The 22,905-nt window shown below is 43.0% G+C and overlaps 3 protein-coding genes across 4 annotated transcripts; 1 reads left to right on the forward strand and 2 right to left on the reverse strand.

The window, feature by feature from the left end:
- Position 1: 1 nt before the first annotated feature.
- mto1 (mitochondrial tRNA translation optimization 1) lies at positions 2–4,251 on the reverse strand. The gene is made up of 13 exons (XM_084039602.1): positions 4,111–4,251; positions 3,283–3,485; positions 2,974–3,173; positions 2,749–2,866; positions 2,328–2,626; positions 2,050–2,162; positions 1,789–1,979; positions 1,540–1,670; positions 1,066–1,270; positions 814–985; positions 630–739; positions 312–469; positions 2–199 (listed from the first exon to the last, which is right to left on the reverse strand). The coding sequence occupies exons 2-13, from the start codon at positions 3,470–3,472 to the stop codon at positions 32–34; spliced, it is 2,055 nt and encodes a 684-aa protein (XP_083895728.1). The 5' UTR covers positions 3,473–3,485; positions 4,111–4,251; the 3' UTR covers positions 2–31.
- Positions 4,252–4,623: 372 nt separating this feature from the next.
- LOC311032663 (ataxin-2-like protein) lies at positions 4,624–17,232 on the forward strand. Of its 2 annotated transcripts, none has more exons than XM_084039597.1 (23): positions 4,624–5,346; positions 6,354–6,393; positions 6,977–7,033; positions 7,285–7,356; positions 7,554–7,731; positions 8,501–8,622; positions 9,110–9,201; positions 10,361–10,609; positions 10,805–11,235; positions 11,322–11,408; positions 11,507–11,620; positions 11,810–11,887; positions 12,046–12,107; positions 12,654–13,006; positions 13,082–13,151; positions 13,451–13,585; positions 14,984–15,047; positions 15,442–15,623; positions 15,819–15,957; positions 16,167–16,273; positions 16,504–16,683; positions 16,798–16,969; positions 17,067–17,232. In XM_084039597.1, exons 1-23 carry the CDS (start codon positions 5,222–5,224, stop codon positions 17,114–17,116), a joined length of 3,159 nt encoding a protein of 1,052 aa, XP_083895723.1. In that variant the 5' UTR covers positions 4,624–5,221; the 3' UTR covers positions 17,117–17,232. The 2 variants fall into 2 exon arrangements, with proteins under 2 accessions (XP_083895723.1, XP_083895724.1); XM_084039598.1 differs by having other exon boundaries at positions 7,554–7,713.
- Positions 17,233–17,388: 156 nt separating this feature from the next.
- adprh (ADP-ribosylarginine hydrolase) lies at positions 17,389–22,655 on the reverse strand. Its single transcript, XM_084039610.1, has 8 exons — positions 22,421–22,655; positions 21,900–22,017; positions 21,680–21,788; positions 21,218–21,316; positions 21,026–21,131; positions 19,623–19,889; positions 19,183–19,397; positions 17,389–18,443 (listed from the first exon to the last, which is right to left on the reverse strand). Exons 1-8 carry the CDS (start codon positions 22,426–22,428, stop codon positions 18,295–18,297), a joined length of 1,071 nt encoding a protein of 356 aa, XP_083895736.1. The 5' UTR covers positions 22,429–22,655; the 3' UTR covers positions 17,389–18,294.
- Positions 22,656–22,905: the final 250 nt, after the last annotated feature.

Consider the following 22,905-nt stretch of genomic DNA (forward strand, 5'->3'; position numbering starts at 1 on the left):
ACATACATTTTTACAAGACCGAGTCGTCATTTCACTGAGGTAAAGATGAATTTCTTACAGACGGCCCCTCCTCTCTCTCCTTTTGGTCTCGTTGGTTTCTGTGTGTTCTTCTCTCCTTTTGTCCTGTGTGCCGTACGTAGTTGAGAAGGTGGACGACTGCAGCCGGAGTTATACCCTGCAGACGTGCAGCAGCACCCAGCTGTAGATAAAGCAAGGCATTTGTTGCATATTAATTCCTTTTTTTTGTTGGTAACTCCATAAAAGTTATGTAACAAAAAGTTATTGGTAAGCAACAAATGGACTACACTCACAGTGCTGGGTCGAATTCTGTCCAAAATCTCTCTGACTTCCTGAGACAGAGACACCGGCAGAGAGAAATAGTCTATGTCCTGTGGGAGAGACATGTTCTCCTCCTTCTGAATTCTCTCTATCTCCTTCTTCTGTAGGTCACAGTGAGGCCTGTAAACAGCTGAATAACAGGAGATGTGTTTTATTGAGAATGATGTTGTGGTTTCTTAAAAACACAAAATATCAGAGCAACATTTTGAGGCAATACAGAAGGATAACTGAGTTACAAAGATGAGGTTCCCCTTCTCTGTTGCCTCAAAATGCCCAAATCAGGATTTTACCTTCTATCTTGAGTCTTTGTGAGAATTCCATGTAAGGTAAAAGGGACTGTGGGAAGGCAGACGCCAACATTTCAAAGGGCACATCGTTATACTGCAGCACATCCATACCTCTGAAAAAGAAGCCACACGTTAACAGTCAGGATTTGACCCCTTGCAAAGGTGATTCCTCATATTTGTCACTCACGTCAGTGCAGTGCTTTTGGCCTCACTCATATGCATGTTGGGCAGCTTTTTTCTCCAGTTGTGGGCGGACAAAGTGAGAGCCCGAAGGGCGGCCTGTGCATCCTGCAGACTGTCCCTCACTCTCACAGCCTCCTGGTAGCGCGAGGTGGACACACATCCCACTTCCTCAAACCCTGCCAGAGGAAAATGTTTATGAGAGGAGAAAAACTAAAAGACAGAGAGTGGAACAAATCGTCCCAGACACTATGCATACCTTTCAGAGTGAGGCGGAGGTCAGCGTTGTCCGGCCTTAGAGAGGTTCGAAACTCAGCCCGGCTGGTGAACATGCGGTAGGGCTCTGTAACACCGCGACTCACCAGATCATCAATGAGAACTCCGATATAACTCTCTGTCCGAGACAACGCCAGGGTGGGCATGGAGAGAGCCCGGCGGGCTGCGTTCACCCCCGCCCACAGGCCCTGCACAGACAGAAATAATAGGAGTTGTGTGAGTAGAAAGCATCATGTGTCCCAAATTAGAACACAAACTAAATCCCCAACATTTGCCATGAGGAAGAAAAACCGACCTCCAAGTAATCCAAACAGCAATTACAGTAAATAGTTCCTCTGATAATGTGGTGAAACAAGCTGTAACATATATGCAGACTTAAAAATTAGGATTTATCACCCTCAATAATTAGTATGAACCCTGAATTGCTGAGTATAGTAAACAGAAAAAAAGCAGCTACCTGTGCAGCAGCCTCCTCGTACCCCGTTGTTCCGTTAATCTGCCCGGCCAGAAACAGACCCTGAGTGCTTTTCACCTGCAGGGCGGGGCTAAGCTGAGTGGGACACACAAAGTCATACTGCACACCATAACCTGGAAGAGCGCGAAACATAAGGAATATTCAGGCAACACAGTCCATAAAGACACGCCGAGCTGACTTTTAGATGCACTGTAAATCGATTGTTAGTATGCAGATGAAACGACCCCGTACCAGGCGTGTGGATCTCAGCTCTGTGCAGGGCAGGGATTTCTCTGATGAGGCGGAGCTGCGTGTCAGGGGGCATGGTCATGGACAGGCCTTGAGGGTACAAAAGGTCAGAGGTCACCCCCTCAGGCTCCAGCCACACCTGGTGCTGTCTGCCCGGAAAGCGAAGCACTCGTGACTCAATGGAGGGGCAGTATCTGTGAGAGAGGAAGAGTAGTAGTTTCAGAACGTACAATCAACAATGTGTGTGTGTGTGTGTACACGTACCTGGGACCCTTGGTGTCTTCCTGTATGTGACAGTTGAGATGAAGACTCTCCCTCACCACCCTCTCTACACCGGGAGTAGTATGGGTCAGGTGGCAAGGCAGCTGATCTTCAGGCTGAAGGATTTTAAAATTCATATTGAAACTGAACGAAAGGATATTATGTTTACATAGAAGTAATTTTGTTGATGTAACCAAAACTATGAAACTATGGAGCTTTTCCTTTACTACTTGTGCTGAAAAGACTTGGTTAATCAATTAATCAACCGATTGAAACTTTACCTTGCAGTGTGTGTGCGTATTGAGGAAGCTGAACGGAGTTGGATTACTGTCAGGGGGGTGAATGTGAGCCAGGGAAAGGTCCACTGAATCCTTCACAATTCTGGGAGGGGTACCGGTCCTCAGTCTGCCTGTCCTCAGCCCCAGTGTCTCCCTCAGTGTCTGGGACAGCCCCGCACTCGATGGCGCGTCTCCGATCCGACCCCCGGGGGACGTACTTTGGCCCATGAAGAGGGCGCCAGACAAGAAAGTACCAGTAGTAAGAACCACTGAACTGGCTAAAATAGGGTGGCTTCCATTTGCTGAGAAAATGTTAAAGGAAAAAGAAACATTTTTTAAGTGCATTTTCCTAAATAATTTACTTAATTTAAACCCTCATCTAAATAGTAGGATAAAATAGCTACGGTAAACTTTTGCCCCCTACCCAAACGTATCCCGGTGACTCTGTGGTGTCCGGGCTCCTCTGGGTTTGGTTCTGATACCAGCAGCTCCTCCACTGAGCCCTCCAACACCATCAGCCTGGGAGTTGACAGCAGCTCAGACTGAATGAGACAACATTGACAACACTTCTAATTCATTCAGACAAAAACAGCAAAAAAGGCTGTTCTACTAAACACAGAAAATGAAGCCACATCTGTGAATGAGATACCTGAATAAACTTGCGGTATCGCTGCCGGTCGAGCTGGGCCCTCGGGCCCCACACAGCAGGGCCTTTTCTACGATTCAGGATGGAGAAATGGATCCCAGCCCGGTCTCCTGCTCGACCACACAGCCCGTCCAGAGCATCTACCTCCTTCACCAGCTGGCCTTTTCCCACTCCTCCCAGAGATGGGTTACAGGACAGGGCCCCTGAGGAGATGTGATTGACGAAGGAGTATATTTTAATGGAAAGAAGTTCTCAATCAAAAGGGGGGGGGATTGATTTCTATTTTTGTTAGGAGCCAAATGTCTCTCTCACCAATGGTTTGTATTTTCTGTGAGACCAGGAGTGTCTCAGCTCCCACTCTGGCTGCCGCCGCTGCTGCCTCGGTCCCTGCGTGACCCCCACCCACCACAATGACATCATACTGCTGTCGGGCAAGTTGACTGGCACGCCTGGAAACCAGTGACAGAAAGCTCTGCAGGGGGGGAGGCTTCTTTGTCAACATGTAGGATAGAAACCTGCAGAGTGAGAGTTAGATGGTCAGAGACGAAGACATGATGACTCTATAACAGGGTCAGGACAAAGCCACTTTAATCTGTAGTTAAACAGAAGTCAATTGATCCTAAAATAAATTGTTACTCCATCAAAAGTGAGTAAGTAATGCATTTTAAATAATGGGTTGATGTATTCATGTACTAGTACATGATCAATTAAGTGTTACAATGTTTTGCATCAGGTCTAATAGAAAATAGTACTGGTATTCAAGCAGATCTAACAAATGAATATACTAGATTATCGTCTAGATTGATCTTCCCTTCTGCTCAAATTAACTTCCCTCTCATTTATTTATTTCATTTTGTATTATTATATATTTTTGTACTTTCACACAATAAATGATGGACCAATTGGTTGTTTTGCACCCAACAGGACCAAACTGTATACTCTTAATTTATGATAAGTACGCTATGAGATCTATAAACATCACAACATGTACCTACTCCGTATAGATATCATTTTCATTTATATTTTAATAGGAGCAGAAGAACATTGACACGAAATTTAATATGTAAGCCTGTATACACCTAACACTTCTGTATGCGTACGTAGACTATGTATATATCCGCGAGGATTAAAAGTACTTACAACTTATTTTGCAGAAAACGAAGGATATATTTTGTTTAATTTCCAGAATGATGTCAGGAGAAACTAAGCTTCGATGCAAGATCAAGATGAACGAACGCCTGCTATGTAACCCAAACGCTGCACATGGAGGCTGCCATGATGTCTGTAGCTTACGGCCGTAATGACTGGTATATAGACGCACTGACAAAGTTGTTCTACTAGTTCAAGTCGGTTTGCCTTACTGGTCCTTTTAAGACTTTGATTAAATCAAAACGTAAAGCAAGCAATTGCAACATAAACAACGCATGTACATGTAGAATGTGGAGATGGAATAAATACATATCAAGGTAGTACTTTGCATAAAACAAAAGTGATGTTTTTGTCTGGTGATTGCCACGTGTACAGTAGAACTTGTTTAAATTCGGGATCAGGGTGAATCAAATAGCGATTCAATGCACACCATCATACCACCTACGTGCGCTCACTCGTAGGTCAAAGGCGCACGCGCACGTCAACGCCCCCCTCCCCCTTCCAGCCGGTTTCCAGTCAGCCGCGCGCGGATTGAGTCAAGTGAACCTACCGAGAGGTGGTGTTGACCGACCGCAGCAGGTTTTCAGTAAGAAACCTGAAAAATCGAACTTCCTAAGGGAACTGACATTAACGCCAAGACCTTCATTTTTAACGGAAGGGTCAGCGGTGCCGCAGTCAAGGCGACGCGACAGAGAGAGGAAAGTAAACCCCGGAGGGAAAGCGCCCGAAGTGAGCTTGAGGATCAAAGCTAATGCTAAGTTAGCCAGCCATTGCTAAATAATTATACGGAAACTCGTGTCATTTCATTAGTCGCTTGTTTTGACATAGCCATTGTGGTTACATAGTAGATAGTAGGGGGGATTTATTAAGTTATATGTTACATTTAATTTAAATATCGAGGTGTTTTGCCTTTACATTTTAGGCCACAAGCGACTGGTATCCACTTAGCAAGAGTAACGTTAGCTACTATAGCCGGTCTTGTTGAGGTTATACCGGCTCTGCTTTCTACCGATAGTTCGCTTCCAAAGCAACTTCACATCGAGGAGTATCAGTGTTTATAAGTTAGCGTACACTTTATAGTGTCAACGTCTTGTGCTTCGCAATGCTGAAACAACAGCAGCAAGCCGGCTCAGGCGGGAGAAAAGCGTCCAACGGAACCTCGGGCCCCGCCGGTATGTCTTCTCCAGTCGGCGGTATCAACAGTGGCAACCGGACACCGGCTGCGAGGTAAGCAGATTGGGGCTGTCCTGTCAGGACAGTCCGGGGATTGTCCTGTGACCTGGGAGGCCTACCGGTTAAGGCACTGTGGGCTCAGTGGGTGTGTCTCAGAAATGGAGCTTCTCTCCAGGCCAATTAGATTAGGTCATGTTGGATTGACAGGGACCGTGGACCAATGAGAATGCCCACATTGACTCTAAGACAAAAAAAGGGAGGTGGGTCCAGTTTGGTGAAAGCAGTGGGGCAGCAAATCAGCATACAAGCTATTCAAAGTTTATCTGGCCTGTCAGTGCCAGCGAAAAGACATTGATTATTGAAAAATTTAAAATTCACTCCGTCTGTATATCTAAGAAAAGCCAGTTATATAAACAATATATGGCTAGCACTAGGTCATATGTGGTCTAAATCACTGAAATGTATAATGTCGGCTGAACTCTTTCCAGCTTAGTCTAAGTCTTTGTTTTGTAATCATCTGTCGTTAGCAGTGATACCTTCCTCTGTGTGCATTCTTTATTGAAGATGCACTTAGTGTCCAGATTGATCTAATCCCATTATTTACTGTATAACTGTGTCCTTTCTTGAAGAGATATTCTATGTGTGATCCATTGTAAGGTGGTCAGTAAAGCTGAAATAGTTTTAACCAATATTGGAGTTTTATTGGAGGAAAATAATGATACACATTATCTCCTTGAGACAATAGCTCTGTTCTGCTGCCAGAGTTTTTGCTCTAAGACACAAACATAAAGGTGGAAGGTGGCACGTGAGAGCCTAGCTCTAACAAAGGATTCATAATGGCTGATTCTTGAGACCAATCGTACACTGTAGATTTCCAGTGCAATAGGAATTTGATTTGTCAAGCCTGTAAGTAAGCTTGACAACTTCTCCTAGCCTAACTATATTATATGCTATATATATATATATATATGACACACTGCCTTGACAGGCTCTGAAACAAGTTATACTCATTTTCTTCCTAAGGAGAGAAACATGTTTTTAACTGTACTGTTTCCCCACAGGAATCGAACTTCTGCAAAGCCATCATTCCAGTCATCTCCTGTGAGTATCCTGAGAACAGTGCGGCAGCAAACAAAAACACTACATATTGTGCACAATATTAAAAACTAAAGGGTGATTTTAAAGAAATGTCCTATCTTACAGCCCCAATCTAACACCTCCTTGACAAATATGGCGTGGATTAAAGTGTAATCTCATACATTTAAAGTGATGAGTTGAAAATATAGATGGGAAATCAGCATTTGTGTGTTCCTCAAGTGATAATAATTTTTAAGTATACAAGTATATTTTTCTCCTGTGTTTACAAACATCAATCATATAGAAACAGAAAATGTTGTGTATGTGAAAATACAATCCAATAAAATCTGACGACCAGGAATAAACTTGTGACAACAGGCAATATCAATGAGTCAAAACATCCCCACGGGATAGTGTGTCATAAACATAAGTTCTCCTGTATAAAACGAAGAGAGTGTTGGTGTTCCCCTGCCCTTCCTAATTTCACAAAGTGGTTAACAACTCAAAGCATGATTTTTTTGAAAATATATCACTGTGTGATAGTTTTAATGTAATTTCTTTGTGAAACTTCCCTTGATGAATACTTAATACATTTTCCCATCTGTAGGTTTTCGAGGGTGTGTACAACAATGCCAGAATGCTTCATTTCCTCACAGCTGTTGTGGTAAGTCATTTGGCTTGATATCAATTAACTCCTCCGAATAGGATGATTATTCTCGAATATACTTTAATGACTTGCATTGTTAAAGTCCTTTTTCCATATGACTCTTTCATGTATTACTTTTGTTTGTGAAGTGGCGGGCTGTGCATTCTGTGTCAATGCTAGCCCTGGAAATATATAAAGATTACAGTTTACAAAATGTTTGTGACTAACTTTTCGGTTTAATTATTTTTCAAACAAAATATTTCTCTCAGGGTTCCACCTGTGACATAAGAGTGAAGAACGGCAGTGTATTTGAAGGCGTATTTAAGACCCTCAGTTCTCGGGTAAGAAGCTCACGTTGAGCACACAGTCATGCACTTCCCACTGACAGTTTAATGAAGCACTGCAAGTAATTCTGTCACTATAAAAATACGGTTTGTCAAGGATTAACATGATATTTTCTTTAGTTGTTTAAAGTGCTGCTCTGCAAGCTCACACAGTCCTTCATTATCCTTTTGACGTACTAATTTTTGATCCGTAGTGTGAGTTGGCTGTGGATGCTGTACATAAACGCACTGAGGAGGAGACCTCAACATCACTTCTGCCACGGAGAGAGGACATCACTGACACTATGATCTTCAGCCCCTCAGACCTGGTGACTATGATCTGCAAAGATGTTGACCTCAACTTTGCCACCAGAGGTACAAACACACATACAGGTGGGCAGGGTCCTGCGGGAAAGAAACTAACTAATACAACTTCTTCACAGATCTGCAATGCATTTGAAATGATGAAATATAGTTCCTCTTGAAAATGAGAACAAGTGTTTTGTGTGAAAGCGACCATTAGATTGTTTCATGCTACAAATAGTGTTGTAACAATACCAAAATTGTGACTTTAATATGATACCCAGCATAAATATCTCAATACCGATTCTGAAACGATACCATGGCAACAATCTAAAATGTCGGGAAAGGTAATGGAATACCAGATCACAGAGCTGTGTTGTTATTTTCTTCTGATACAGTTCTGCTGATACAGACTGTGCAGCCGAAGAGTTGGTCGTGGACTGAACATTTTTTTTCCAACTCCATCCTTCTAGTTAGTGCTAGTTAAGTCCTGTTATCTGCCGTTTATGTTTTGAAGTTAAATCTGTGTCCCAATCCAGTCCTCCAGCAGGGAGCTCACATCACTTCCCTGCTGTTGCACATCGACGCAACTCATAGGAACAGCTGTTATTAAAACACTGTCACACTTAAAGTACTGGTGCTTGTAAAAGGGTATGCTGTCTAATGCCCGGTATTGTGAGTCTTCTAGTATCTGTATACTTTGCAGCACTAATGTGAAGAGTATCCTTGATTTATAATAAATCGTTTTGTTATACTTAAGTGGTTTGAACTTAAAGGGGGCTGTTTTATGGGGCTGTAGACACATCTTGTCAAATGAATCACTTTAGGAATGTTTTATACTTTTTGTCTCGGATTTTAGACACCTTCACAGACACAGCCATCAGCTCTACTCGTGTCAATGGAGAACACAAGGAGAAGGTTTTGCAGAGATGGGAGGGAGGAGACAGCAATGGAGAGAGTTACGATCTGGAAAATGATGCAGTAAGTCGCTGTCTCTTTTACACACACAGAAACAGCAACTAATAGGATGTCCCCATCCGAGTAATTTATTATTGAGCATCTGCCAATACCAAGCACCGATTCAATACTTCTATTTCCCTAGAAAATAGAGCTGCAGACTGCAAACATCCAAGTACATTCAAGTCATTAAGATCAATGTCCTCCTTACCTGAGTTATCTAAATGAACTGTATTATGTTGACAGTATGTTTAACGTCTACATTTTTTGTGCGGATTACATTAATAAATTACTCTTATTGGCTCTCTGCTGGCGGTGAAACACTTTATTGTGCACCCTCAGTTATACATAAAGGGCCTTATTTAGTTGATTATTCACACCTCATCTTTTGAAACAAGTTGGCTGTCAATCAAACTTTTCTAAACCAATTTTGCATTATGTAAAGTTACTGAATATTTTACCATCCCATTCATCTCCATTTTTTTTATTTTTTTTTATTTTTTTTTTGCAGGCCAATGGCTGGGATGCCAATGAGATGTTCCGATTCAATGAAGTAAAATATGGAGTCACATCAACATATGATTCTAGCCTTTCCATGTACACGTAAGTTTCTATATGGATTCATTGCCTTTAGGAAATATTGATGTATTATTATTATTATTGTTGTTGTTATTATTACAAAGATAAGCCAACAACTGCACAAAATCAGGGATTGTCACTGACATTTTATGGTAAAGAATTTAGCCCACATTATTTTGTGTTTTTACTTCTATGAAAAGCATCCAATCTTTTAGCCGTTATTTTGTCAAGGAGAAAAATAGAAGACTATTTCTTGGCATCTTTGTGTTGTGGTAATCACATGAATCAAACAGGCATTTGTCAGAATATAATGTAAGCCGTGACATTTTGCATGTGTAGCTTTTATGAATTTGTTTTCAAAAATGTTCAATTTCTCTTAGTAACATTTTTTGGTATTATTACAAAAAAGGTGAGAATCTCTCTACAGTTATGTGTTCCTTAAATGATCATATTCTCCAATAGCTAATTTCTGACCAGGAGTTTGCCGGTTTGAACCCTAACCAAATAATGTACTACTCCTGCTGGTTACACTAGACTAGTCTGTTTAACCATTAGTCGGCAATAATAAAGGGGTAGTTGTAGTTGTTGCTAAGTTCAGGGATAACCCCTTTCACTTTAATCAGCAGGAGGCTGGCGAGGAACATGGCGTGGGCCTTGAGGAGTTGACGCATTTATTCGCCAACAAATAAACTGTTCACACAATGCACTACTACGTTCATGGCTATAATGTTACTGCTGACTTCATACTTAACACACATTCTCTTGACCAGACACGCTATTGTTACATTCGGTTTGCAATACAGTCTATGCAATACACTGGTGGAAACCCTGATGGAGTATGCCAGGTACACACACACAGCAGACGGCTAGGTGCATTGAATTACTGTTGCAACTGGGCGCCTTATTGGGCACTCAGCACCCCTGCATGCAAAGGCACTAATCTTGTTGTTTACTATTTAATGATCGTTAACAAGCAGCGGCTGTCAGTCAGAGAAAAAAAAATTGCAATAATTGAAATAAGCATCCCTGATCAAATTTGATAATGGTCATCTTTACTAGATCACAGAAAGAATACATCTTGTAGCGGTCGATAAGATCATCATCATCATTGCCTCTTAAGTCTCAATAATTATGACAATATGATCATCACTGTTTTTTTGTCCCACTGTCTCCTGCTCTCTAGTGTGCCACTGGAAAAGGGCAACTCCGAGATGTATCGGCAGCGAGAGGCACGTGCCGCTCGCCTGGCCAGTGAGATTGAGTCAAGTCCCCAGTATCGGCATCGTGTCGGCCTGGAAAACGACGAGGGCAAAAGCGAGGAGGACAAATACAGTGCTGTGGTACGGGATGGCAACGATCGTGAGAGGGGCCGCGAAAGCCCCCGTGACCGAGAACGCGAAAGGGGCCGAGACAGCCCTGGAGCCAGCACCAGGTGAGACAGACTACTTGTTTGTTGAGCATGTAGATAGTTTGGCATACTGTAGATCACAATCCATCCAATTAAACTGTTGAATGAACTTTGAACCTCTACTTGTTTTCATCATGTTTCATTGTCAGTTTTGACAGTGGAGTATTTTTTTGTATCACCGGTGTTGGTTGTGTGTGTGATGTGATGTTTCTCTTACAGGGAGGGCAAGTATATTCCATTACCTCAACGCCAGAGAGAGATGAATCGGGAGCGGGATCGAGCTGAGAGAGGTCCTGGTGGACCGCCACCCCACAACCGTCTAAGTGGAGGTTATCGCTCCAACCCTCAATCCTCCTCCTCCCCCAGACCCCCACTGCCATCTGCCACTGGTCCCCAGTCTGGTGTTTCCCCTTCAGAGAGGAATAGCCCTCTGTCAGGCCGAAGTGGAGCTTATGGTCCCAGCCCAGGCCCAAACTCTGGACCTGCAAACCAGTACACACCTGCCTCTCCAGGAGGACTAGCACCCACACCAGCCTCTGCTTCCGCTGCCCCATCTCCAGCCAGCCCCCCTGCCCCGCATGGACACACAGTCCCTCATTCCCACTCACTCCCACACTCACTGTCTGACGCCAGCAGGCCTGTTAATGGAGGTAAGTGTTTGGACTTGTTTCAGAAAGTGTTTTAACAGCATAACAGAAGCAGTATGAAACATGGAGATTTTTTTTCTGCTTTTCAGTCTCTACGAGAACATCTCCTAAAGCCCAAAGACCTCCACAGTCGAACAGAGTAGTCCGTACTTCAAACTCACACGCTCAGTCTACAGGTGCATTCAGTCAACTGCTGTTACAAACACCTTTTCTCTATTATTGATTGACTTTGTCTAAAACTTAACCATTATTCTTCCCTGTCACGCCCTTGCAGCTACTCGCTCTCCTAAATCAGGTTCTTCCCAGGACACGCCTTATTTGGACACATCGTCTGTCTCTATGCCTCCCCAAAAGACGTCTGGCCCGGCCCCAATCTTCCTTGTTGATGGTACTGTCTGACTTCTCGCCTCCTGTTTTATAGCTTAGAGTTTGAAATCAAAGTCAAACTCATTTTTCTATAATGATGTGATTTTCGTCTGCCCTAATGGGACCGTCTCTTTGTAGCAGGAGACAACGGGTGTACTGCAGGAAGGTTGAATCTAGCACTCCAACTAAATAGTTTGTCTCGTCTTTACAGTCAATGAGATCCTTGGTGCAGTAAAAGAACGTGCCGCCGAGATCGCCAACAGCACAGAGGACAGCAAGAGTAGTAAAGGTGTGTATAATACTTAAGATGAGTCTTTCAATTTAACTGGACACATCAATCGGATATATACAATCCATTTGTATGCCCTGTTTAGTAACATGCCCAGTGTTTGCCGTTTCCAAGATTTCATATTTTGATTAACGTTTGTTTTCTCTGTCCTCTGCTAGTTCCCTCTGTTCAGCAAAGATCGCAGATTGAGGAGCTACGTAAATTTGGCAAGGAGTTCAGGGTAAGATTTCAGTTGCCTTTCCATGAAGCATGAAATTAAAAACTGTGCCCAATCAAGAGGCTGTGACCTGAGACATCACTGATGTTAGAGGATTTCTTTCAAACGCCACTTATGTTTTATACAATTGATTGTGACCATTAACATGTTTCACATGACATTGAAGATTTACTCACTTTCTATGCAGCACATTTTAGTGTAAAAAATGAGTTGAACATTAGGGACTCTGGTTTCTATAATGCAGTTATTTGATTTGCAATGTATGACTATTTACTATAGTGCCACCATTTCTTCTGGCACCTGGTGGTAGAGGTGAAGTCTTGACATTCAAAATTCTGTCAGAACATATGCATGTCTAGTGAACTGGTTGCTCACCAGATTTGGTGGTTTAAGATTGCAGTAAAATGTTATTTTCCAGATCAAAAGCTGCAGATTAAGGCTTGAATGAATGTCTGTTTTCTAAATCTTCATTTCTCTTTTTGCCATTGCCTCCAATCACTCTTTACCTTTCTCCAATGGTTTCAGTCTTTATCTTCCACTCTTTTTCAGCTTCAGCCGAGCGGAGGCAGCTCTAGCTCTCCCAGCTCCCCAGCAACAGCAACCCCACCTGCCGTCAGTGAGGTTGCCCAAGCCGGTTCAGCCAACCCCTCACCATCAGATGCTCACCCTGCTTCAGAGCCCAAAGCTCAGGCTCCAGCTCCCAGTCCTTCCCAGCCCCGACCTCAGCCTTCACCAGCCCCTGCCGAGGACGCCACCAAGGACACCGCAACTACACCTGGTGTCACAACAAGCACCGCCACAGCATCGGCTTCAGACAGGCATTCACCAGCCACCCCGCAGCCAACCAGGACCCCAGGAAGCGAGGAGGGACAGTCAACGGAGCGGCCAGAGGGCGTGGCAGAGTGAGTGTCAAAAAGAGATTTCTCATCGTAAAACATTTCATTTTGCTTACTTGTATTTTTTTTCATATCTTCTAGCCAAGTGAAGAAATCAACTTTAAACCCCAACGCTAAGGAGTTCAACCCTATTAAACCTCAAATACCTATGGTAAGCCAATTTATTCCTGCTAAATTACCATGGCTGAAACTAGAGTAATATATAGAGAGCACTTTAATCGTTTATCACTTTTATCAGGTAAGGTATTAAAGTCAATTTATTCCCATGATATGAAAACTATGGAGAAAAGTATAAAATAGATGAAAAATGCTGTTTTGTCCAAAAACGTATTGGCATACTTATTTTAACACTTGCTCTAACCAGTAAGAACTACTAATGCCATGTATGGATAACATATATAATTAAATATTTTATAAATAATCTTTAATTTACTTCTGGTTGTGTTACAGACGAAGCCCAACACTGCGCCCACCCCACCACGGCCAACTCCTCCAAGCCCAGTGGTCCTTCAGCACCCAGGTGGACAGGGACCATTGTACAACACCCCCTACCTCTCCTATGTATCACAGATTCACTCTGTGCAGGTATGTGAAGAAACACACGTTCACATATCTCTGGGTAAAACAAAAACATGCAGGTCAGGAAACCACTCATCCTCTTTTAAATACATAGTACATGACGCTGCTACAGAAATACAAAATGATAATGGAAAGTGCATTTCTAAGCAGTGGAAGCTGTTTATACTTAATATGAGAGGTTGCGATGTAATTTAGTATTTCTTTGTCAATCCTCCTGGAGAGAGAATGATTGTTTTTCCACTTTTAAGAATGACATTAGATCAGTCTGCCCAGAACATTCTGCTGGGGACTTTCCAATGTGGTAGGCATCCACGAGCAATAAGGCATTCAATAAATTGAAGTTAATTTAAGTTTTATTAAACTCAAGGTATATAAGGGGCACTCCAAAAATGGAGTTGATGGTTTAACATGATTTTGACTTTTTTTCCTCCAAAACCCTTTTAATGTTTAACAGAACCAGAAGGTATGTTGTGCTAATTGGGAGGGGTAGCGATGCATCTATTTAAGGCCTCACTAGTGCCAGAGAAGTATTTTTGCTCCCCTTTAGGGGCATTCTGTGCAGTACTGTTTAAGATTGAGACGGGTAGAGGTGGAATAATTTACCCCCTGATTTGGTTTTTCCCTCCAGGGGTCTTGAAACTGTTCTCAGTTCAGCCTCCCACTCATGTTTAATTTTGGAAAGTGGGGGGGATTACATGTAAGGATGTGGTTGTATAGCTTAAATGTCAAAGCCTGTCAGTTTATCTCTCAAATATTTGACTGTGGTTCTCATGCAATAATCCTTAGTAAAGTAGACCTGGAGATAGCTTGCTTACTTACTACTACTATATTTGCTGGTCAGACTTTGAAGGCAAATGTGGCATCCTAAAAGTCACATATAGATGGTAGAAAATGGAGGGTTATTGCATAACGGGCGAATGAGACTGGTGTTGAACAGCTTGAAGTGTTTGCAGACAATGTCCATATCTTAAGAGTAGACAAAACAGCTGCATTTGGAAAGTAGTTTACTGCTGCATGTCAATGTTGAAAATGAGGATGCTGACAGAGGGATTACAGTTTACACCAGTCCAAACTATTTTTTGTCTTCTTTCTACCCAGTGTTTAAATATGAAATGAGGCATGTCTAGTCCATGTTCCCATCTTTCTGTTCGCAGAGAGCCTTTTGTTATTCTTGCCAACTTTCCTGCCCATATAAATTAGAGAATAATTTTATTGAGCTACTTGAAGAAGAATCTCAGAAGAGATTTTCTGTTTAGAAAATAGCGAAAGAATATTCAATCACAATATAATTATTGCCCATTTATTTTCTCTTGATTTACTGATTGTTTCAGCTTTAAATTGATTCCTCACAATGAAGCAACAGTACTTCTTGAGTTGACCTCCTATATCATTTCTGTCTTTCAGCCCCCACCAATGTACCAGTACACCATGTCTACAGTCAGCCAGGGAAAATACCCCAGGACCAAAGGTAAAAGTAGAGTTTTGTGTCTGTGGTTTTAATTTGTAGCTTTAGAGGTGTAACGGTACATGTATTTGTACCAGAATGTATTTGTTCATGACGTTTCGTTTGGCTATGCTGCATTTTTTTGGGTACCCTGCCGAACAGAAATTCTGGGGCGCATGTACTGTTACACCCCTATGGAGATTATATTTTATAATTTTGACAAATTGCTTCTTAGATGAATGTCTTGTCAGCTCTTATAAAAGTCAGATAGCTTTAACCTGCGTCACATCAGTGCAGTGATATCTGCTTTACAAATGACCAGTTTAGAAACTTGCTGTAGTCTCTATCTGTATAATTAAGCTGTAATGGTTTTTCACTCCTTGTTTCTATCGTCCTGATCTTTATTTGTCTCCACCAGGCGCAGTAGTGGCTCAGCGCTCTGACCATGGTACTTCAGCACCGCCCATGCTGCAGGCTGCAGCGTCAGCAGCTGGGGCCCCGCTTGTAGCGTCCCCCTACCCTCAGTCCTACCTTCAGTACAACCCACAGCAGTATGGCCAGCAGCAGGTCATCCAGGCCATGTCACCCTACCCTGGACAGGTAAGATGTATATCCTCTAACATCTTTTTTTAAATTCAATGGGTTCAATTGCATTTAAATGGTTTGTATAAAGTTTGCAGAAGCATTAAAATGAGTTGTTCTGAGAGCTTGTTATTTAACATATTAGTTCCAAAGTATATCTTGCATCCCAAATATTAAAACGCATACATTAAAATATTTTGTCCCCCTTTTTAGCCGATGTACTCCATGCTGCAAGGTGCCAGGATGATAGGTCAAGGTGGGGGTCCTCACCCACAAGCCTTGGGACCCCCAGGAGGCCCCCAGTTCTCTGCACAGGGAGACGGACCTCAGGGACCACAGCAGGGCATCTATGGTGAGTCGACCAAAACCTGTAGTGACTCATTTGAAATACAAAATATCTCTATGCGAGGTGTATGCACTCAAATATTACTAATTACTACTGCCAACTGCTTCATACTCCATCACTTTATTGAAAGCCTTTATCATGTTGATAGGAAGCGAATCAGTAAAACAACGATACAAAGCACCATCTTCAGACTGATTATCTCTTTTTCTTTGTAGCTCAACAGTCCTTCTCCCATCACTCGGGTGCAGTTCATCAACCGCAGCCATCCAGTACTCCGACAGGCAACCAGCCCCCCCAGCATGCTGCACCTAGCCCTGGACAGGTGAGATACAGGATTGTTAGGATTTCCCAAAATGTACCTAAGCACATGTATCCCAAGTCAGAGTTTACTAGACTACTGAACTGTGTTGAAATATAGACTGTATGTGGTCAAGAAGAGTGATAAAGCACACCACTACTAGGAGGTTCCTCTTTAGATCGTCCTTAATCCTCCAGCCTCTGGGACAGCGTTACTGTGATTATCTCTTTTAATGTTGTGATCTCTCCTTGCAGAATGCTCAGTCAGGCCCACAGCCCCAGTCCTTGTACCACTCAGGTCCTCTGTCAGCACCCACCCCACCCAACATGCCGCCAGGCCACACGTCTCCACAGGGTTCTTACCCCATTCAGGGCTACAGCATCCACAGCCACCAGGGCATCCCATCAACGTATCCCCTGGGACAGTTAGCACAGGTATGGATCCACATGTCTTCTGTGTAGTGACTGTTAATTTTCATTTTTCATGCATCAGTGAAATGGGAGTATTTGTCAAATAAAACAACTTTTGTCATTCTCCTGGCTGCCAAGGCCCATGTACAGGGAGCTATGTCGGGTCCCCACCACTCGGGGGGCCATGGTCAGCCCCAGTTGGTAATGTTGCAGCCACCTCCTCAGCAGGGCCCTGGCTCAGTGGCCCAGCACCCCCAGCACGGACCACAGCAAGGAGCACACCAACACTTTTACATAGGACATCCACAAGGTGCGAGACGTAATGTCAAATAAATCCATCGCTTGATTCTCCCTGATCTAAAGTGTAGCATTTATAGTCTTTGCTGTTTTCTGTTTACCTCCCACAGCAATGCAGGTACAAACGCACCCTGCTCCCTTCCATCAGCCTGGAAACTAAACTCCATCTACCCTCCTCCCCGTCTCCCAAACTGTTCTTAGGAATGAGCAACATCCCAACTGCTTGCTGGATGTTGACCCAGACTGAACGTGACTCATAGAAAAAAAATATGGAAAGGAATGTACAGAGGAGAGAAGAGGACAAGAAGTCTCACAGCACCTTATTCTGCTGCTGTAACATTCTCCATCAGTACAAACCTTGGTGTCAGCCCCAGATGAGGACCTTTTTTTAATGCTAATGACGATCGTGTGTCCGACGCCTGCTGCCATCCCGCTCTTCTCTCCAACTTCTTCCCATTTCGGAGACATGAGACCTTGCTGGGTGGACCAGTCGGAGAGGGAAAAAACAGCAGCAGGCACTATTTTCCAGCAGTGTGTTTTTAGCGTGGTGGGGTTTTGAGCACCATGACACAAATGGGAAACACAGACTGCCGTGAGATCCTCATGAATACAGCATGAAAGGACAGATTTGATGAGGAGAGGGGATTTTTAGCAAACGCCTTTCCCTTTTCTTTTCTTTTTTTAAACTCAATCCAGTAGTTAAAAGCACCCCTTTTGCTTCTTCTCTCCTCTAGGAAAATATAATTAATAAAAAAAATGGACAAGACAAAAAAAATATCAAAACAACAATGACCAAAAAATAAAGTTTTCAACTCAACTTCAAAGCTTTATTTATTGTATCATTAATTGTGCTTGATTTGGAGTATTGCTGTTACACTTAACCGTAATGAGACATTTATTTTTCATTAGACAATAACAAGAGCACATTCAATTTCTAAGCTCGATAGGCATGTACTATTATTATTATTATTACGCTGACAAAACTAAGTAATAACATCCTGGGGGGCATTTTGTATTATCTTCCTGTTCTCATTAACTTCGTTTCGTTCCACTGAGTAGTGCAATTCTGCATGTTAATTTAAAACTATCACTAGGGGGAACCCTCTTTATACAACAGCCTTGTGAGGCACATAGCCCTTGTTGTGGCAGAAGTGAGTCTTTGGGTTAGTGGGGCACAGGGCTTCCCCTGCAGGCAAGGATGGCCCCACACTTTGACAGCCCTCTAGATCGATGTACTACCGAGGGCCAGCTAGCTCTATGTAAATGTGTGTGGCCTAGTTTCCCCTCAGTCTAAGATACTGGGACACTCTGTCTGTGCAGCAGGCTGTGACGGCCTTGTCAGTGTGACAGGGCGTAGAGTTGCTCGGCGCTGCGCTCCAGACGGTCTCGGTACTCAAGGTTTGAGTAGTTGCATTCGGGGACCCCCTGGGTTCTGTGGAGGAGACCCCAGCAGCAACAAGCAATCACTGCTGTGCTGTCGCTGTCGCCTGGGCAGAAAGAAAGGGAGAGTTTTATTTTACGACACTATTCTGAACATAATATAGTATGACATTTTGCACCAAAGAACTTTTCATGAAACGTACAGCTTTGACATAATCTGACTTCATGAAAAACTATAAAAAATACATACATCAGGACATTTATGACATACTGTGACTTATGATACAAATCTGTACAGACTTTTTTGCATATTTTTATAAGATGCAATGAATTCTTAATGACGTGTTTATAACATACGATACAGTGCCTTTTAATACATTTTTACAACATTCTATACTGATATTTTTATGACTTACTATGCTTTTTTCAGTTTTATGACATACTTTGACTTGTTATCAGGTAATATACCATGGCTATTAATTTATCTGAGTTATTAGATATTACAAACTAAGACTGTTTACCTGTTCTAGAACGTATGGTAGATGTTAGTCTGTCGCTGATGTAACCGGTTAGAACGTGGCGATGAAATCTTACAATGAATGGAAAGGGTCTTTTAAAAAGGTATTAAACTTAACTGGAGGATTCCTGCATGAAGCCTGTTGTGGTAAACATGGCTTATTCATAAAGTGCTGTTTGAACGACGTTTTCTATACAATACATCTACAAAGACAATTCCAGATGAGACCATCAATCTATATGGACTGCTTAACCAGAAGGCTGCGTTTAGGCAAAAGACCAGGCTTCAATAAGACCGCCGAAAAAAGAAATCTTGTTTGAATCTCTGACCTCCATGGAAGCCCGCTCTGCTCATCAGCTCTTCCCAGTCCGATCCCGCCCCAAGCAGCGCATCCAGTGCAATCATCGGAGCATCGTGGCCACTGCGTCCCGCCCAGCCCGACAGGCTGAAGCTCTTGTAGTCTTCATCTCTCTCAGCGGGGCCGTAGGGAGAGGACCAAATCACCGGCCCCTTCCCACAAGAGATGCCCCTAAAATCCAGGTACCTGTGGACAGAGGTAAAAGATTTTACTAACATCCGCACTCTCTCCTAGTCAGTGTAACAGGATTTCAAAGAAGTAACTCATGCTGTTTTTCATAGACATCCTGGCAACACTCTTCTTTGCTGTATGTATGATGCGTGACCTAGCGACTGTAATAGGTTGATACAAAGTTCCTGATGCTGGAAAGCTGGATCTGAATACAGCGTGACGGCCTTACAAAGCTCATACCACTGCCATTTGTCACAGAAGTAGTCCCAGTCTCTCTCCGTCTCCTCCACAGCGAAGCCTCGACCCTGAACAAAGCTCTTTGCTATTGGACAGGCCTCGTTCAGTAGGCCTAGGCCCCAAGTCATGATCGGCCTGCGCTGGACGGCGTATGCCGTAAAAAGGGCCGCTGCTACGGCTCCCAGGAAACCAGTGGGGTGAGGATGGGTCATCCTGCCAGTCTCCACAGCAACCGCCACCAACGACAACAGCTGGTCAGGCTTTGGATACCTGGTGGGGACAAAGTATTATGTTAGTAATATGTTATATTTTGCTGAAGGTTTTCACCATAAACATTTTTTTATGCCTTATCCTGAACTTTTCTTTGTTTTCTGAAATGAATCCCATTCAATTCCTTAATAATGCTTCTGTAACCGAATGTGTTGAGGATTCATCATTTTGTCGAACAGAAAACTAATCAACTATTTTGTTGACTGATTAATCTTTGAAAACCACAATATAAAAACACAGATTCCAGCTTTCCAACTGAATGATTAGCTTGTTTTTAGGACCTGGGTAACTTTATACTTTACCAACTAATCGATTCATCGAGAAAATAATCGATAAAATATTCATCAACTCTTTCATTATTTCTTGGGATGAAACTGTGATACTTTTTGTAGATCCCGAAAACAAGAGAGAGGAAATGTATTCCCACTCAATGTACTTCAGAGACAGTAAGTCAGGAACCTCAGAGTTATTTTGGACTCTGACCTTAACTTTGAAAGTCACATCTGTAACATGAGAAGGGCAACTCTTTCTCACTTTAAAACACATAAAGAATTAGAGGATTTATACCTTTGAGCATAATTCTTTTGCCAAAAAAGAGACAAAATGCACAATAAACTAAATATATTAGATGTGAATATAACTGAACAGAATTTTCTACAGATATAGAGCTAATATCGTGAGCGTGAACTCTTTTGGCCACAATAATAGTGTATTGAGGATCGCATTTCCTGACGGCCCTAAGGCAAATTAGGCAAACTTTCAATCTTATGGATGGCTTTATAACCAAATTCACAAATTTGCATTCTATTGATGTCAAATACAGATAAAATGTTCTGTTTAGGAAACAACGGGGCAGATGGCTGCCTGAGGCTCACAAAAGTAGCAACACTAATATACCGTTTATGAAGACGAAAGCGTGGCTCGATGCACGTGATTAACCTGTTGGCCCAAACAATATTGCGAAACGAAAGACTACGCTTTTGGGGTTAATCATAACCTACTTTACAGATAATTACAATATTTGTTTTGCATTTACATTGTAGCTTTAGTAAATATGTTGTTTCCAACTATAAGAATAGCTAAAAACAGGTGCTAGAGGGTTGAATGATGGGTGCACAACGGGACAAGCGTTTTACCTGAGACCGATGCACATGGACCTCATGGCCGCTCCACAGCCTGTCCCCTCTGGATTATAGGGCACTCTGTAGCCCCCTTCCTCTCCAGGCTTCAGGTGGGAGACTCCTAAAAGAGCGAATGAGAATAAGTCAGATCTCTGCCAGCACTACAAATGAATGTGATATGATGTTAAAATGAAGATTTTGTCTCACCCAGAATGCTTGAAGGCCCTGGTTTCCTCCCATCCATGTCTTTCATACCCTCCACATATCGAGTAGCCACCTCGTGCATGAGCTCTTCCCCCCCCTTCCCTAGGAGGGAGACAATGCGTGGGCAACTTGTTCCGTCTGCAGACGTTGTCCTTATTAACTTAAGATGTAAGGGGCTTGTTAACAAGGCGGGGCCGTTTGCCTTATCACAGTGAAGGTCAAGTTGAATTTCCACCATTTTCCTCCCACTTGTGCCGAGCCGTAATAGAGAAGCAAATCAAGGCAAGACTGGAAATTAGATTTGACCTTTAGTCATGAGGAGGAGGAGGGTGTGGTGTGTGTCCTGATGAGGCCTCATCAGAGCGACGCCGGTGATCAGATCAATGAAATGAGCTTGTTTGAACAAAACAAGCAAAGGAGGGACAGAAACCGGAGCAAACGGGTCCATTATCATTTTGAGCTCACCAGTTGCCAGTCCTTCAGCCGTTGCCAGATGCAGAACTGTGTCATCGCTCACCGGCCAGTCCGGGAGCTCGACCTTGATGTTCTTCAGACCACCAAGCTCCTTCAGCTCCTCCGGGGATAGAAAGGACAAGGGTAGACATGTTAGGGTAAACACACCTTTAGCTGTGGTTTAGCTGCATCACACCCTCATCCCATCCTTTCGTATTGGGCCTGCACTGACCTGATGAATAGCTGGTCCCGACTCATTGTACTCCCACAGCTGGTTTCTGTATCCCAGAGCATCGCCGACGCCACTCAGCAACATGCCTGCTTTATAGTGCTCCACTGTAGCCATTCCGCTGGGACAACATTGTACCAGAAGAAGACTAAGCAACTCAATCCAAAAAACAGATTACAAAGTCTAATTTTGGTGTAGGTCCCGCATAAAACCACTAGTGTCATCTTGTACCATTGCTCATAATGAACTTGAAGAACATTGAGGTAATAGCAGAGCCACCAGAAGTCTGGTTCTGAGCTGCCACTTTTGTGTGATGTGAGAACTGCAGTTAACCAAAGTATTATATAACTTTTTGAAAAGATCAATGTGCTACAAGTAGGCAAATCAACATTTTCTAACCTGTAACAGAAATTCAAACAAATACATTTAAACAAATCGTCTGAGAAGTTAAGTTATCTGTCTTGATTTGGGAATAATGTTGGTTAAAAAAAAACAACCGTTGCAGCGGTCAGTGGTAGTCTCACCGGTCCATCGCAGCGCGTCGTTCCCCGAAATCAAGCGTCACGTGGCGGCCACACACACACACAGACACCGGGGCTGCAAACCGAAGCGCTCCCGCTGCTCACTCCCTAGTTTGAGTCGCGTATGAACAATCCCAGCTCGACGGAGGAAGCTAACAAAAGGCCCGAATTAATAATAAACGCCAGCGTTCATTCACTGCACGCTACTCTCTAAACCCGAGCCGGCGCTGAAAAACGTGGAGGTTAAAAAAAGACGCAGCTGCAACGCAATTTTAGAAGGCTGCTTCCCAGCTGGCAACGGACAGAAGAACAAATGGCAAATCTTCTCTGCAACATATTGACTGACTCTTTCCAAGGCAGTTACCATTAACGCACAGCTGCCTCACATAGACTTCCATTTGAATGAATCTGCGTAGCCTACTATTAGTTCTAGTTTGTTGTTGGAAAAACAGGATAATCATGTAATTTCAAGCATGTATCACCACATT

The sequence above is a fragment of the Eutrigla gurnardus genome, assembly GCF_963514095.1.
Source record: "Eutrigla gurnardus genome assembly, chromosome: 22".
Taxonomy (NCBI): Eukaryota; Metazoa; Chordata; class Actinopteri; order Perciformes; family Triglidae; genus Eutrigla; species Eutrigla gurnardus.

What these genes read in the sequence shown, in the direction of transcription:
- mto1 (XM_084039602.1), bottom strand. Translation starts at nt 3,472, where the DNA reads ATGTTGACAAAGAAGCCTCCCCCCCTGCAGAGCTTTCTGTCACTGGTT. An exon ending in ACAGAAAATACAAACCATTG is followed by an intron (nt 3,174 to 3,282) that starts GTGAGAGAGACA and finishes ACATCTCCTCAG; the next exon opens with GGGCCCTGTCCTGTAACCCA. An exon ending in ACGAGGAGGCTGCTGCACAG is followed by an intron (nt 1,271 to 1,539) that starts GTAGCTGCTTTT and finishes CTGTCTGTGCAG; the next exon opens with GGCCTGTGGGCGGGGGTGAA.
- adprh (XM_084039610.1), bottom strand. An exon ending in CGGGACCAGCTATTCATCAG is followed by an intron (nt 21,789 to 21,899) that starts GTCAGTGCAGGC and finishes CTATCCCCGGAG; the next exon opens with GAGCTGAAGGAGCTTGGTGG. An exon ending in AGGGCCTTCAAGCATTCTGG is followed by an intron (nt 21,132 to 21,217) that starts GTGAGACAAAAT and finishes TCGCTCTTTTAG; the next exon opens with GAGTCTCCCACCTGAAGCCT.
- LOC311032663 (XM_084039597.1), top strand. Translation starts at nt 5,222, where the DNA reads ATGCTGAAACAACAGCAGCAAGCCGGCTCAGGCGGGAGAAAAGCGTCC. An exon ending in AGCCCTGGAGCCAGCACCAG is followed by an intron (nt 10,610 to 10,804) that starts GTGAGACAGACT and finishes TTTCTCTTACAG; the next exon opens with GGAGGGCAAGTATATTCCAT. An exon ending in TTACATAGGACATCCACAAG is followed by an intron (nt 16,970 to 17,066) that starts GTGCGAGACGTA and finishes TACCTCCCACAG; the next exon opens with CAATGCAGGTACAAACGCAC.